We start from the raw sequence: 14,259 nt of genomic DNA, 5'->3' as shown, positions 1-14,259 counted from the left end.
CAGTGTATGACTGCTAGCAGGGAGACAGAATCCTCAAACTTTAGAATGGATGGTGGGAAGATCTTTTTCTTTCAACAGGTACTGAACTTTTGCAAAATGTAGGGCTTTATGTGGATGGGACTAACGTGACCTGCTTATCAGAGAATAGAGTTTATGTGGGAAATAAGATATACGATGGAAACTCACAAAACAGGAAGTCTTTATCATATAAGAAGGTGGAAGAGGCAGATGGGTGAATGTTTATGGAGCACCTGTTGAGTGCCTGGCACTGGGCATGCCTTATGTCCCTTCCTGAGTTTAGTGTAGCTGTCGAGGAAGGGCACAGCACCCATGGGCGGTGGTGGGTGAGTGTGCTGGCCGTGTGCCCCATACTGGAGGCGTAAGACCGTGGGCAGCATCAGTAGGAGGGGAGGGCTCAAGCTGAATCTTGGAGCCTAAGTGGAATTTTGGCGCAGAGGAGAGAATGAGCTTTCCAGGCCCAGAGGCTGATCTGAATCAGGCTTACCTCTCAGCTCTGGGAGGGCAGAGCCAAGTCCATCCTGCCCGCTGCCAGTGCTAGTAGATGCTCACCTAGTAGTAAGGGAATAAGTGGTGTGCAGTAGGCAGTCAGTAACTGTTTCTTGAAAAAAGTGAATTTGAAATGAGTGTTTCAGAGAGTAGGTAATTCTGGCCAATGTGCAGGTTCAAACAGAAGTGCCGAGAGAACCCTGGGGAGTCGCCGAGGCCGCTGGAAGGCTGGGGCGTCTGAGCGTTTTCTTAGGCAGTGAGGGAGCGTCCTTAGCAGGGTAGCAATGCGCTTGAGTTGGAGTTCTTAGGGCACTCACTGGGTGTTAGTGAGTAGGATATTTTGGAGGGGGAGGTAAAAACAGGGAAATCAGGTTCCCTGTCTGGAGACAGGGACCGTCCTAGTGCCCGTGTCTGTTCTTACTCTTCAAGTTACCACTGGAAGACAGGGAGACTGGAGGCCCAGGGCTGGGTCTCCTCAGTCTGGCTGCAGGTTGGAAGGCCTGCCCCACCTCGTGCTGGGGAGAGCTGGGCCTGCTACTCAACTTCCTTCAGCCTCAGTTTCCTCTTCTGTAAAATGGGGATAATAAAACTATCTACCTCATTGAGTTGTTATGGGATAAAGTGAAAGAAAAAGCTAAAGTGCTTGGTACAAAGTAGACCCTCAGTAAATATTAGTTATGAATGACATGACTAGGTAAAGGTTGTTTCTTGGGAGATACCATGGGCTCAGTCTCATGCATATTACGGAATAAAATGAACACTTTAAAACTTGGGACAGTTTAGACGTCTCTGGAATGCCATTCTGAAAGGGGCTGGCTTCGCAGAGGTGGCCTCCTCTCTAGACGTCATTCGGTTGGAGCGCGTCTTCCCGCCCTCGAGCAGTGTGGTCTGGAGGGGCAGGGTCGGCAGGGCACACCTGTTACACGTGTGTCTCCCTGGACACCTTCACGGGTCTGCAATTTGAAGGGAATTTCCCTAAGCCAGAAAAAGGCCTGCCTGAGTGACCAGAAGTCACAGATTTCATTTAACAAAACCTCCTCTCAGGGAACCTCTCATTGTCCCCATCTCCCGAGTAAGGAGGTTCACACACATGGTCACACACACATCCCCACTCTCCCACCCCCTTTTCAAAACTTTGGAGTATAGGTGCTGGTTTAAAGTGCTTGGTTAATACTTAGACGGAAGGCCATGAGTCATTGTTTATCAGTGCGAGGAAAGGGGTAAAAGTATCAGAAGAGTCGGTTCAGGTGCATGTGCTGAGGAAGCTCTTGACGGTGAGAGAGGACGGAGTCTGGAACTGCTGACAGAGGCTGCGGATCGTCTTGCCTTGAGGCTGTCACAGCGGGGAGAAGAACTGCTGCCTGGGAAGGCGGCCCTGCAGGGAAGGCACCGCGCAGAAGCTGGGAGGCCCGGGGTGGTGTTCGCTCAGTCTTTAGCGGCGTGACGGTGGGTGGGTCTCGTCCAGTTCCTGGGCATCAGGTTTTCATCCTTATCTCTAACACTGATTTGCAGATTATGTCCCTCTATTTTTCATTTGCAGGAGCTTCTCTGCCAGAAAAATGGAGTACTCATAGTCTTTTCCTAATTTGCAAAAAAAAAGAGCTTTTTACGTTGAATTGATAAGCTTTTCTTTTCTTTCTTTCTTTCTTTTTGTCCCTATATTGCTAATTTATTGTAAAAGGGTACAACTCAGGGATAGCCAGGTGGAAGAGATGCACAGGGCAAGGTATGGGAAAAGGGCGCAGAGCTTACACACCCTCTCTGGGTGCCCTGCTCTCCCCACATCTCCATGTGTTCACAACCCTGAAGCTCTCTGAACCGTCTCCGGTTTGCTTTTTACGGCTTCATTGCCTAGACATGATTGATTAAATCATCGGGGTTTGCTTTTTATGGCTTCATTGCCTAGACGTGATTGATTGAATCATTGGCCATTGACGATAATCTGCAGCCCCTCTCCCCTCCCCGGGGCTCTGGGGTGGGACTGAAAGTTCCAGCCTCTCATCACGTGGCTGGTTCTCCAGGCAAACTGATGAGCTTTTCTGTGTTCTGAGTTTTTCTTATATAAAATTGTCTTCAACTTTTTTGCTTCTCTTCATCTCCTACCCGGCGTTCGTATATATGTGCTTGTTACTTTCATGGGGATGGTAGACCATGGGTGTCCTTCTACACTCTGTTCCCTCGTTGTAGGCATAGCTCTGCTGGGGAGACTGCTCCCAGGTTTGGGGGCCCCGTCCACATCCCATTGTGTGAGTTTCAGCGTGCTGTCTGGAGATGGGCTGATGCTGCCCTCTAGCTCCACACTGCCCTGCGGGTTGGGGCAGGCCTGCTGGGGGCACGGGGAGTGCCTGCTCACTTGGGAGTAAGGGAGCTGTTTGATGGAAAGAGTCATAAAATCATAGATTTTAGATCCTCAGGGTGCCTCAGAGATCATCTTACTCGACTCTCCTTAACTGAGGCCGAGAATTCTCTGAGGTCACAGAGCTGGTGAAAAGCTAAATAGCTGGGCTGAACGAGCAGATTTGCAGACTCCAAGCTGCTGTGCTTTCCATTACTGAGCTCTGGATCTTATCACTGTTCTATTCAGAAGTCGTCCAGTGTTCTCCACTTTGCCAGGGTACAGGAAGGAGCTGCTGGGGCCTGCCTGCTATCTTGAGGAAGTCCCCGCTGCTCTGACATCATGGAGATCCACCCAGCGTGCTTTGAGGAAGTAGCCCTGTGCCAAACGTGAAAAACAGTCTGGACCAGTACGTTATCAGGCAGCACGGCCATGCAGTGTGTTGTGATGAGTTAAGAGTATGTGAGGTGCTGTGACTGTGTGGGATCTGACTTCCACTCGGGGCGTGTCAGTGGGATAGAGGGCCAGAGCAGGACAGATGCACCTGGACCGATCCCGCGGACTCCTTAGCACCGTGTTGCATCCCACCAGAGGCCTTGGCCAACTGCTGAGGGTGTGAACGTTGTCTGGTGTGAGGGGTAGATTTAGTCACATTCGCAGAGCCAAAGCTAGCAGCTCAGCAGAGTTTAGGGAGGCTGTGGTCTCTGGCAAGACGCATACAGAACTGTTTCTGTAATCCCTGAAAACTTGGATTCTTGCTTTCAGAAAACAGAGGAAATTCCAATCAATTTCTTATGGGAGAGAATTATGAAAATATGAATTAAGATTTCATAATATGAATTATGAAAATATGAATACGAATTTATATAAGAATATAAATTCTTGACTTAATATACCCTTTTGTGAAAACTGCTCTGTTGGGCTTTCCCCTGTGAAGTTTATCTTGCCTGAGATTTTCATAGGATTTTTATCAGTGTGCTGAACCAACGCTTAGGTGAGCTGAAGATATATAAAAATTTGCGCTTGATATGTGTTTCTGACATTAAGCTTACTAATAAGTAATTGAGTATTCTGCTTCTGCACATTATCACGTATGTGTTTCGTAAGTTGGACCTCAGAAAATGAATATTTTTATTAGATGAGAGGTGATCAGGTATCTTAATGAAGTGCATTTGAATTCTGACCTGTGTAAAACTTCGCAACCACTTTTAAGAACGTTTAAAGTGTGACCTGTACACTTATCTGCATCAAAATTACCTGGATGGCTGTTTGAAAATACGGTTTTCTGAATCAGAATTTGCAGGGACAGGCCTATGCATTTTTAGTAACTCACCCAGAGGCTTTGCCCTGAAGCTTTAGCTCAGACCGGCCTCACAGCACCCACATTCTCATTGCCCAGGGTGTGTGCTCACAGGGAGCAGAGACCGTTTGTGACCCCACCCATGTGCCTGGACGTGTATGTGCGTTTGCTCTGTGCCTGGAAGCGGGCTAGGTATGAAGCCTGACTCGAACATGGTGATTAGAAGCTTAGCTAATTACAGACCTTGGATGATGATGAGGAGGAGCCTGTGGCTGTGTTTTTACTGCTGTCCAGTTTCTCCAGAGACGGGGCCAGGTACCGGGAAGTATTCGTTCTTTCCCTGTTGCTGTTCTTCCTGTGGTCAACTGCTTCCTCTCTCATCTTGGAAAGAAGCTCTTACACCCTGTTCATTGTTGGCTGTCTATTAATTAGGTAGCTTATTTCACTTGCTGTTCCATGAGGTTTTTTTTAAAAAAGGCTGGATTTCTTTTCCTGTCTTCCGCACTTAGCCTGGGTCCCTTCCAAGCTGGGACTGCCGTGGGTGATGTAGTCATAACCACTGTCCAGCCCCCTGTGGGGACACAGGAGGAACGTGGTGCCTGTTCAGTGACGGGCCGATGGGTGAGAGGGCCTGGACAGCTCCTGCTCGTTGTTCTTTCAGGTCAGCCCCTCGGAGGACCTCGCTTCCTCTCGATTTCCACTGTTGCCATTCTGGTTCCTGCCTTTATTTCCCAAGGCTGGGCTCAATAAGGGGTCTTCCCTGCCTCCGCCTCTGCGTTTAGATCCTTCTTCACAGTCTTGCCTGCTGACCTTCTGCAGACTTTGAGCAAGTCACTTGCCCCCTCAGTGACCGTCACTGGCTCCCCCTTGCCTGAGGCCCTCTGCAGTCTCACTTCTGTCTGCCTCTCTAAACAAGTCTGTACCAGGTGCTGACAGGTGTTTTCATCCTCCCTACAGTTTAAACGTGGGCCTTGGGCTGAGGAGATCAGGACAGGGCAGAGATGTTGTCGTTATCCCCGTGGCACCGGCAGCTGAGCACAGGATGGGAAGGCCTGGGACAGGACCTGGGAACACAGTAGCTGTGTTTGGAAGGCAGGGAGAGGAGCGAGAAACAGAGGATGGTCGGAGAGTTAAGACAGGAGCCAGGAGAGACAGCCACGAAAGTCAGAGAGGGAAAGAACTTCACGATGAAGAGGATGATCACGAGCGTTAAGTTGGTGAAGACTGAGTAAATTCCACTGTGTTTGATGAGTTATTGACGGCAGTTTGTTGTGTTCCTTGAAGATTTCAGTGGGAACAGAAGCTAAATTACTACATTCAAGGCCACAAAGGGTGCAACAATGAGAGCAGGCCAGTCATTTGTGAAATTTGGAAGTGAAAAGGCGTTTTATTTTTTTCCCAAATGGGAGATGCTTATGTGTTTTGAAGGCTCAGAGGATGGAGCAGTATAGAGGGAAAGACTCAGAATGGTTTACAGAGCCAACCTGGAGGAGGAGGGCAAGATGGGGGCCTCCCGGGGACCCCGTTAACCCTGACAGTGAGGAAGGAGGAGGGGCTGGGAGGCCCGTGGAGCCACCGCGCTCACGTCGCTGCATTTCTTACTGTCACGTGGGAGAGGAACCTTCCTTGTTGGCCGTGCGCTCCGGGTGGCTTGAATTGATTCTGCGAAGATTCGTCTTCCAAAAGCCCCTCCTGTGTTACCTTCCTCTTCTCTGTACAAACCTCAGGCGACTCGCTGAGTCTGGTTCAGCCCCAGTGCCTCCATGGCCTGCGAAGGTGGCCCTGGCCTGCCGGCTCTCAGCTTTCTGTTTGCCCTCAGGATGTTCCCTTTGTTGTCCCCCCGTCCGTGCGTTGCGGGCTCCTGCTTTTGCCGGGAGTTGCCCTTCCTGCTGCGCCTTCCTCCTCTTTCACTAGGGTTAGTGAAGTGTATCTCATCTCACAGGGAATTGAAACACATTGCTTAAAATTATGATTATTTTTATTTCCTCTGCTAGGTTATAAACTGAAAGGATTTTTAAATCCAGGAATAATTGTAAGTATAATAAAATGTAATAAAACTTACGTAAGTCTCAGAGGACAAGCCTGAGTCGGGCCCCCCTGACTTTGACTCTTGGCTTTGCTTCCCACTTGGGTGTGGTGTGGGCTGGTTACATCCTGTCCCTTTGTTAGTGTACAAAGTGGGGGTAATGAAAGCTTCCTTTCAGGGATGTGGGGCCCAGGCCTGGTGCGAAGGGAGTGACCACTGTCATCTGTCTTGGCCTCTTTGCTCTGCAGCGGTGTGTGGTTGGGTATTGCGAGGGTGGTGAAGATGGGGAGAGTGGACCAGCGTGCCCTCCCTGGTTGTGCTGATCACAGGGACGGTGTGTCTTACTTTGTCCTCCCGTCCCAGCAGCTCTGTATAGGACAGTGTATTACACACGTGAGTGCCTCTTAGGACTGTAGCAACTTGTTTTCTGAGGTGCTCTATGCCAATAACGGTTTCACTTTTTGCGTAGTGGTTGCATAGAAGGAAATATTTATTCTAGGAAAGTAATGCCCACGTGGTCGATAGTATCATTTTGTTTTTGTTTTTGTGATTGGTGGCTCGTTGGAAATAGCACATAATTTGATGTTTCGAACATTTATAGCAAGAGGTGCAGCTTATAAAATTAAAGGTTCCCCAGTTAAGATCCCTCTGCTTTGTGTCTGTCCACATACGGACTGCGGGCATATTGAGTGATGTGTCTTTCGGCCCTTTTCTTCTCAGAACAAGGGCTGAGCTTAGAAGTTTTCGTAGGGCAGCTGTGTGACATGTACATGCATATAGCTTATGAAACCAGAGATGGAATAGTACCACGGGGCTAATTTTTTTCTTATTAATTTTTAATGCATTTGACATTGTTCCTGAGTAGCTGATCCTTCCATTTTCTCAGTAGGAATACAAATGTCTCCTAAAAGAGAAACAGGAAAAGAAGCTTGCTCTGTGCGAACTCAGCAAACCAATGTAAATGTTTTAGCAGAGTGCTCTGGTGATCCTGGTAGCCAGTCACATGGGTTATTTCTCATCTACCTTTATGGTAGATGAGTTCACATTAATTTTTAGTGCTGTAAAATATGTCTTCCGACACAGAGACTAGTGACAAATGACACTTTCAACCAGGAGATTGTGTTGAGAGGTATTGCAGCTGCAGGCGGGGAGCTGTTTCGAGTGGAGCCAGTTGAAAGAATCCCGTGGAATGGTGATGCAGCTTTCATCTTTGTGAACTTGGTTTGTCAGATAAGCATTCTCAAACAGTTTGTATTCATGGCATATTAGAGGTCCTAATACGTGTGTCTCGGAAAAATAGGCAAGTATGCCAAAGATAACACTGACGAAACAGGGGGAAAGTGAAGGCCTCGCCCGCGGAAGAGATCTGGATTATTAAACCAGGATGCAGAGGAGACAAAAGCATATTGTCAACGCTGGTTATGAAGCGGTGCTGAGCAGGTCTCTGATACCTGTCATGTGACAGAAAAAGGGCTCAAGAATAAGGGTTCAGACTATAAAAAGCATGTTGAGAAGCTCAAGGGGAAGAGTGTGGACAGGCCAGTGCCTCTTTCTTATGGAAGGAGAGAGGAAGAGGGGAGGTGGGAATCTTAGAAAGAATGATTGCTGGGGAAAAAAGGGATTTACGCTGCGTTAGTTTCCTGTTGTTGCCGTAACAGCTTACCACAGACTCAGTGGCTGACAGCAACACAGGATGGTCCGAGTGGCTGGGCCCTCTGCACGAATTACTCTGTTTTCGGGCTGTGTTCCCTTTTGGAGGCTCGAGGGGAGAACTCATTCTTTGCCTTTTCCTGCTTCTGGAAGTTGCTCACATCTCTTGACTTTAGGCCCCTTTCCCTGTCTTTGAAGTCGGCAGCGGTGGCTGAGTATTTTCACATCTCCAGTCCACAAGTCAGTGGACTTCCTCTTCTGCCTCCCTCCTCGCTTTTAGGGACCCTTGTGATTACGTTGGACCCATCCGTAAAATGTAGGCTGCCCTCCCTATGTTACAGTCTGCCGATTGGTGACTTTAATTCTATGTGCAACCCTTGCATCTGAAAATTTATTCCTCTTTTTAATTTATGTAAATTTTTGTACGCAACTCTCCAGTCTTTAAGAGATGACAACAAATTCTGGTTTTCTACTGTTAACATGAGAATATTAGGCCCAGGCAATGCATCTTGTGTGAGGAAAATAAAGTGCTACAGTACACTTAAAAAAGAAAAGAGAGAGACAGTAAATAGATTTTTTTTGATTTATCTGTTCCTAGAATGTGAACAACACAATGGAAGCTGAAACACTAAATACAGTTAAGAAGGCATTTTTGCAGAGCAAGTTTATAGAGTAATGGTCTTTTAAAATTTCCACTTGATGTTTCCAATTTTATGAGTGATTCGTTATGTCACCATATTAAGCCAATTCACTTAACTACACGCAGTAGGAATCACTTCAGAAATTCCTTGGAAAAGATGACAGAAACTCTAGATTTGAAAAGCAACTAGTCTTTGCAAAGCACTTCTCCAGACTTGGAATATATGACGCTCTCTGTCAATTCCCAGCCCTCCTAGGCTAGGAGACTGCCTGCGTGTGTAGCCATGCTTTCTTAGTCCAGGTTAGCATTAAGGTAGAAATCTGGAATGATTGCATTGTTGCTGAGCGTTGTCAGTATTTCTCCTAGGCACCCTTTAGGCTACACCTCCTCCCTTTTTTTTAAAGATTAGCACTCAGCTGACATCTGTTGCCAGTCTGCTGCTTCTTTTTTTCTTCTTCTCCCTAGAGCCCCCAGGACATAGTTGTATGTTCTAGTTGTGAGTGCCCCTGGTGCACCTCACTGTTTCACTTCCCTTATAATACGGGGTCCCCTACAGCTGTCGCCGTGGAAGGAAATATATTCCTAGATTAGGATATGGACACCTTTGATGGTAATTATTCCCTCTGCCACATAAACCCTGCGATTTTTTTACTTTTATTCCAGTTAAAATTTACATAAAGAAAACGTGCTTTTGGGTTGTGTTAACATAAAGCACATTCTTAATTTTGTGACTGTACTCAGAGGTCACTGTTTTTCAGTATTCCAAGCGCTGAGGAGTATTTGAATTTTATTAGGGTACTCAAATTCGGGGGAAACTATTCTCTCCAAAAATCACCGGAGACCTGCTTTCAGTAGTATTGGGCCTTAGTTTTTGCTGCTTCACAGGTGTAATAAATATTGCAAAACTTCAGTTAGAATCTACCCTTGGAGTTCTGGAGCAGCACTGAATCTTACAAGTAGTTGAGAGAAATTGTATTTGTAGGTGAAGAAACAAGTTCTCTGACTATGACGGGTACGTGGAGAGGAAGGCGCATGAGTGCGGAAAGCCCAGCGCCCTGTTTGCCGTGGAGGGCTGTGGCAGGCAGTCTTTATGGAAGGCTAGGGAGCACAGCAGCCACCCATCTGTCAGGTGTCAGGTGGCTGCGTGTTGCTGGGATGCTGAAAGCTGTGCCACCAGCGTTTCCAACACTAGCAGGGTCCCCCATGGTGGACAGGTTTCAGCAGGGCTTCTAGACTGAGACAGAGTAGGAAGAAAGACCTGGCCACCCACTTCTGAAAGCATTGGCCATTAACGCCATGTGAATAGCAGTAGAGCATGTCTGATACAGGCCGGAAGGTGAGAGGATGGCGCAGAAGGATGGGGCAGGTTCCGCTCTGCTGTCCACAGGGCGCTAGGAGCCAGAATCCACGGCACTAACAGCAAAAGGAGCCCACTAGAGATAGTGGGAGAAAAAGAGACACTGAGGATGAAAGTAAAGGCGAGGCGAGAGAGCAGAATGGTGGGGTCATTGTGGGGTGATTTTTGAGTCTGTCTCTGCAGGTCTGAGCTGTGGTGTACGTTATGACCTCACTGAGCACAGGGACTTCTATCTCAGTATCCCCTCAGATTAGCATAGCAGTTCTCAAACTTTTTGGTCTCGACCCCATTTACAGTGTTAAAAATTATTGAAACCCACATACATTGTTGATGGGAATGTAAAATGGTGCAGCCACTGTGGAAAATAATTTGGCAGTTCTTCAAAAAATTAAACTAGAGTTACCATCAATTCCACTCCTAGGTATATGCTGGAGAGAATTGAAAAAATATATTCGTACAAAACTTGTACACAGATGTACATAACAGCATTAATTTAATAGCCAAAAAGTGGGAACAACCCAGATGTCCATCACTAGATGAATGGATCAACAAAATGTGATATCTCTATACACGTGGAATATTATTTAACTATAAAACATCGTGAAGTACTCACACATGCTGCAACATGGATGACTCTTGAAAACATTATGCTGTGTGAAAAAAGTCAGTCATAAAAGGCCACATATTGTATAATTCCATTCATATGAATTATCTGCAATAGACAAATCCATAGAGACAGAAAGTAGGTTATTGGTTCCCAGGGGATGGAGAGATAGGAGAATGGCAGTGACTGCTAATGGGTATGGACTTTCTTTTTAGGGTGATAAAGATGTTCTGGAATTGGATAATGCTGATGGTTGTACAACCTTGTGGATATATGAAAAACCACTGAATTCTTAAGTGGTAAATTTTATGGTGTGTGAATTAATATCTCAATAAAAGAATGCTGCACACCCCAAAGAGATTTTGTGTATACATATTTATATTAGAAATTAAAATTGATAATTTAAAAATAAATTGTTTTAAAATAACATTATAGTATACCCATTGTATATTACTAATGTAAATAACGTTTTTTACAAAAAAAAACCTAAAGTCTCCAAAACAGAAAATTTGGTAAGAAGAGTAGTATTGTTTTAAATTTTTTACTATGTCTTTAATATCTCGCTAATAGAAGGCAGCTAGAATCTCACATGTGCTTCTGTAGTCGATCTTTTGTGATATGTTGCTTTGGTTGAAGTATATAAAGAAAATCCAGCCTTACACAGATGTGGTTGGAAAAAAGAAGAGTAATTTTCCTTTTTTCCTTTTGTTAAAATTTTATTTATTTTTCCAGTTTTGTTCAGATACAATTGACATACAGCACAGTGCAGTTTAAGGTGTGCCGCATGGTGACTTGACTTACATATACTGTGAAATGATTACCACAATAATTTTAGTTTAACATCCATCATCTTATATAGATACAAAAAGAAAAAAAGAAAAATAATGTTTTCTTTGCTTGTGATGAGCAGTTTTAGGAATCACTCTCAGCAGCTGTCCAGTGCACCACACAGCAGTGTTAGCTGGTCACCATGCTGCACACGACATCCCCAGGCCTTGGTTAGCTTAAAACTGGGAGTTTGCACCTTTGACCACCTTCATACAGTTCCCCACTGCCCATCCTGGCCTCTGGTAACCACAAATCTGATCTTTTTCTATGATTTTGTTTGTTTTTAGATTCCACACATAGGTGAGATCATACAGTATGTGTCTTTCTCCCTCTGACTTATTTCAGCTAGCATAATGCCCTCAAGATCTGTCCACGTCGTCACAAAAGAAATTTCCTTCTTTTTTTATGGCTGAATAATATTCATATATGCCACAACTTCTTCATCTGTCAGTGGACACTTAGGTTGTTTCCATGCATTGGCTGTTGGAAACAATGCTACTGTGAACATGGGGGGGCAGATGTCTCTTTGATGCAGGGTTTTTACTTTGCACATATACCCAGAAGTGGAAGAGCTGGATCATATGGTGATTCTATTTTTAATTTTTTTGTGGAACCTCCATACTGTTTTCCATAGTGGCTGCACCAATTTACAATCCCACCAGCAGTGCACAAGTGTTCCCTTTTCTTTACATCCTCACCAACATTTGTTATCTCTTGTCTTTGATGATGGCCAGTCTAACAGGCATGAGGTAATATCTCATTGTGGTTTTAATTTGCATTTCTCTAATGATTAGTGATACTGGACACCTTTCATGTCCCTCTTGGCTATTTGTATATCTTCTTTGGAAAAATGTCTTTTTTACATCCTTTGCCCATTTTTAAATTGGATTATTTATGTTTTGGTATTGAGTTATATCAGTTCTTTATATATTTCTTGATATTAACCCCTTATCAGATATATGATTTGCAAATGGTTTCTCCCATTCCGTAGGTTGTCTTTTCATTTTGTTGATCATTTGTTTTGCAGTAAAGAAGATTTTCGTTTGATATAGTCCTATTTGCTTATTTTCTGTTTTGTTGCTTGAGCTTTAGGTGTCATATCCAAAAAATCATTGCCAAGACCCATGTCAAGGAGCCTTTTTCTGATGTTTTCTTCTAGGAGTTTGATGGTTTCAGGTCTTAGATTTAAGTCTTTAATCTGTTTCAAGTTAGTTTTTGTGAATGGTCTAAGATTGGAGCCTAGTCTTGTTCCTTTCCATGTGAATGTCCAATTTTCCCAGCACAGTTTATTGAGGAGACTTTTTCCTCCATTGAGTGTCCTTGGCTGCCTTGTCAAGTCTTAGTTGACTACATATGCCCAGATTGACTTTTGGGCTCTTGATTCTGTTCTCTTGCTCTGTGTGTCTGTTTTTTGTCAGTACCATACTGTTTGATTACTATAGCTTTGTAATACAGTTTGAAATCAAGAAGTGTGATGCCTCCTGCTTTGTTCTTTCTCAGGATTACTTTGGCTATTTGGGATCTTTTGTGGTTTCTATAAATTTTGGGATTGTTTTTTCTATTTCTGTAAAAAATGTCATTGGAATCTTGATAGAGATTGTATTGAATCTGTAGATGGCTTTGGGTAGTATGGACATTTTAACAATATTAATTCCTCCAATCCGTGAACATGGAATACCTGTCCATTTATTTGTGTCTTACTTGGTTTCTTTCATGAGTGTTCTCTATTTTTCGGTATATGTATCTTTTACCTCCTTGGTTAAAATTATATGTAAGTATTGTTTTGTTTTCTTGTGAGGAAAATTGTCACTGAGCTAACATCTGTTGCCAGTCTTCCTGTATTTTATGTGGGATGTCACCACAGCATGGCTTGATGAGAGCAGTACTAGGTCCACGCCTGGGATCCGAACCTGCAAACCCTGGACCGCGGAAGCGGAGAGCATGAACTTAACCACTACACTGCTGGGCTGGTGCCTAAGTATTTTGTTTTTGATGCTATTGTAAATCGTATCATCTCCTTTATTTCTTTTTCACATAATTCATTGTTAGTATATAGAAATGCTACTTATTTTTGCGTGTTAATATTGTATCCTCTAACTTTACTGGATTTGTTGATTATTTCTAACATTCTTTTGGGTGGAGTCTTAAGGATTTTCTATATATAAAATCATGTCTTCTGCAAATGGAGCCAGTTGTACTCCTTCCTTTCTGATTCCGATGCCTTTTCTTTCTTTTCCTTGCCTTGTTGCTGTGGCTGGGACTTGCAGTACTGTGTTGAATAGGAGTGAGAGTGGACACCCTTGTCTTGTTCCTGATCTTAGAGGAGAAGCTTTCCACCATTTCCAGCTGAGTGTGATTTTAACTGTGGCAGTAGGATCATTTTTCTTATATAGCCTTTTTTACATAATATTAATCAATATGGATATTCTTTGATACTATACCTTGTATATATATATATATACAACTTGACAGGTGGTAGTTTATTAGAGGTTAGTTGCAATGTGGAATCTGAAATCGTTTATTCTGTTACCTTAAAATTCATTGGTCTAGCTTATACTTTGGGTCGATTTTTGGCCCATGCAAGATTTCGTAACATCACGCCCTAATCACGTGGGAAATACTGGTTCACGAAGTTGTGCAGATCTTCCAAATGTTGACCGCTTTCGCCCATCTCGCCTCAGTCTGAAATTACGTGTGATCACCACTGATCTCATCAGAAAAGTCTTTTAATTATTGGGAAGCTTCAAAGTTATGTTGGCAGATAGGAATTTTCCAGAATTCTAATTTCTAGGTGAAAGCTTGAATTTTATCATTGGCAATAAATTATTTGAAATAGCAGGCTCACTTTGTCAAACATTTTCTCAAAACTGGAGACATAGGCAAATCTGAATAACCACAGTTTGTCATTTGTTCTTGCAGGTAAAAATGATATTCCTTGAAAAAAAGGTGCAGTTTAGCTTACCACTCAGATAATTGACTTACGTGTAAGTGCTTTTCCTCAAGGTGACTGTT

The 14,259-nt window shown here is 44.2% G+C and overlaps 1 protein-coding gene across 12 annotated transcripts in view; it reads left to right on the top strand.

Moving 5' to 3' along the window:
• Positions 1–14,259, top strand: part of CCNY (cyclin Y) — a 306,663-nt gene that overhangs the window by 130,119 nt on the left and 162,285 nt on the right. The window contains exon 1 of one of the 12 annotated variants that reach the window (XM_070255153.1): positions 4,302–4,457. The exons of the other annotated variants lie outside the window; for them this stretch is intronic. Coding sequence (XP_070111254.1) covers positions 4,337–4,457 — 121 coding nt within the window. The 5' untranslated portion in view covers positions 4,302–4,336. Of the gene's footprint in view, positions 1–4,301; positions 4,458–14,259 lie in introns of those variants that run through there. 12 annotated transcript variants of the gene reach the window in all.

The sequence above is a fragment of the Equus caballus genome, chromosome 29 (assembly GCF_041296265.1).
Source record: "Equus caballus isolate H_3958 breed thoroughbred chromosome 29, TB-T2T, whole genome shotgun sequence".
NCBI lineage: Eukaryota > Metazoa > Chordata > Mammalia > Perissodactyla > Equidae > Equus > Equus caballus.
This window is presented reverse-complemented; position numbering and strand designations above follow the sequence as displayed.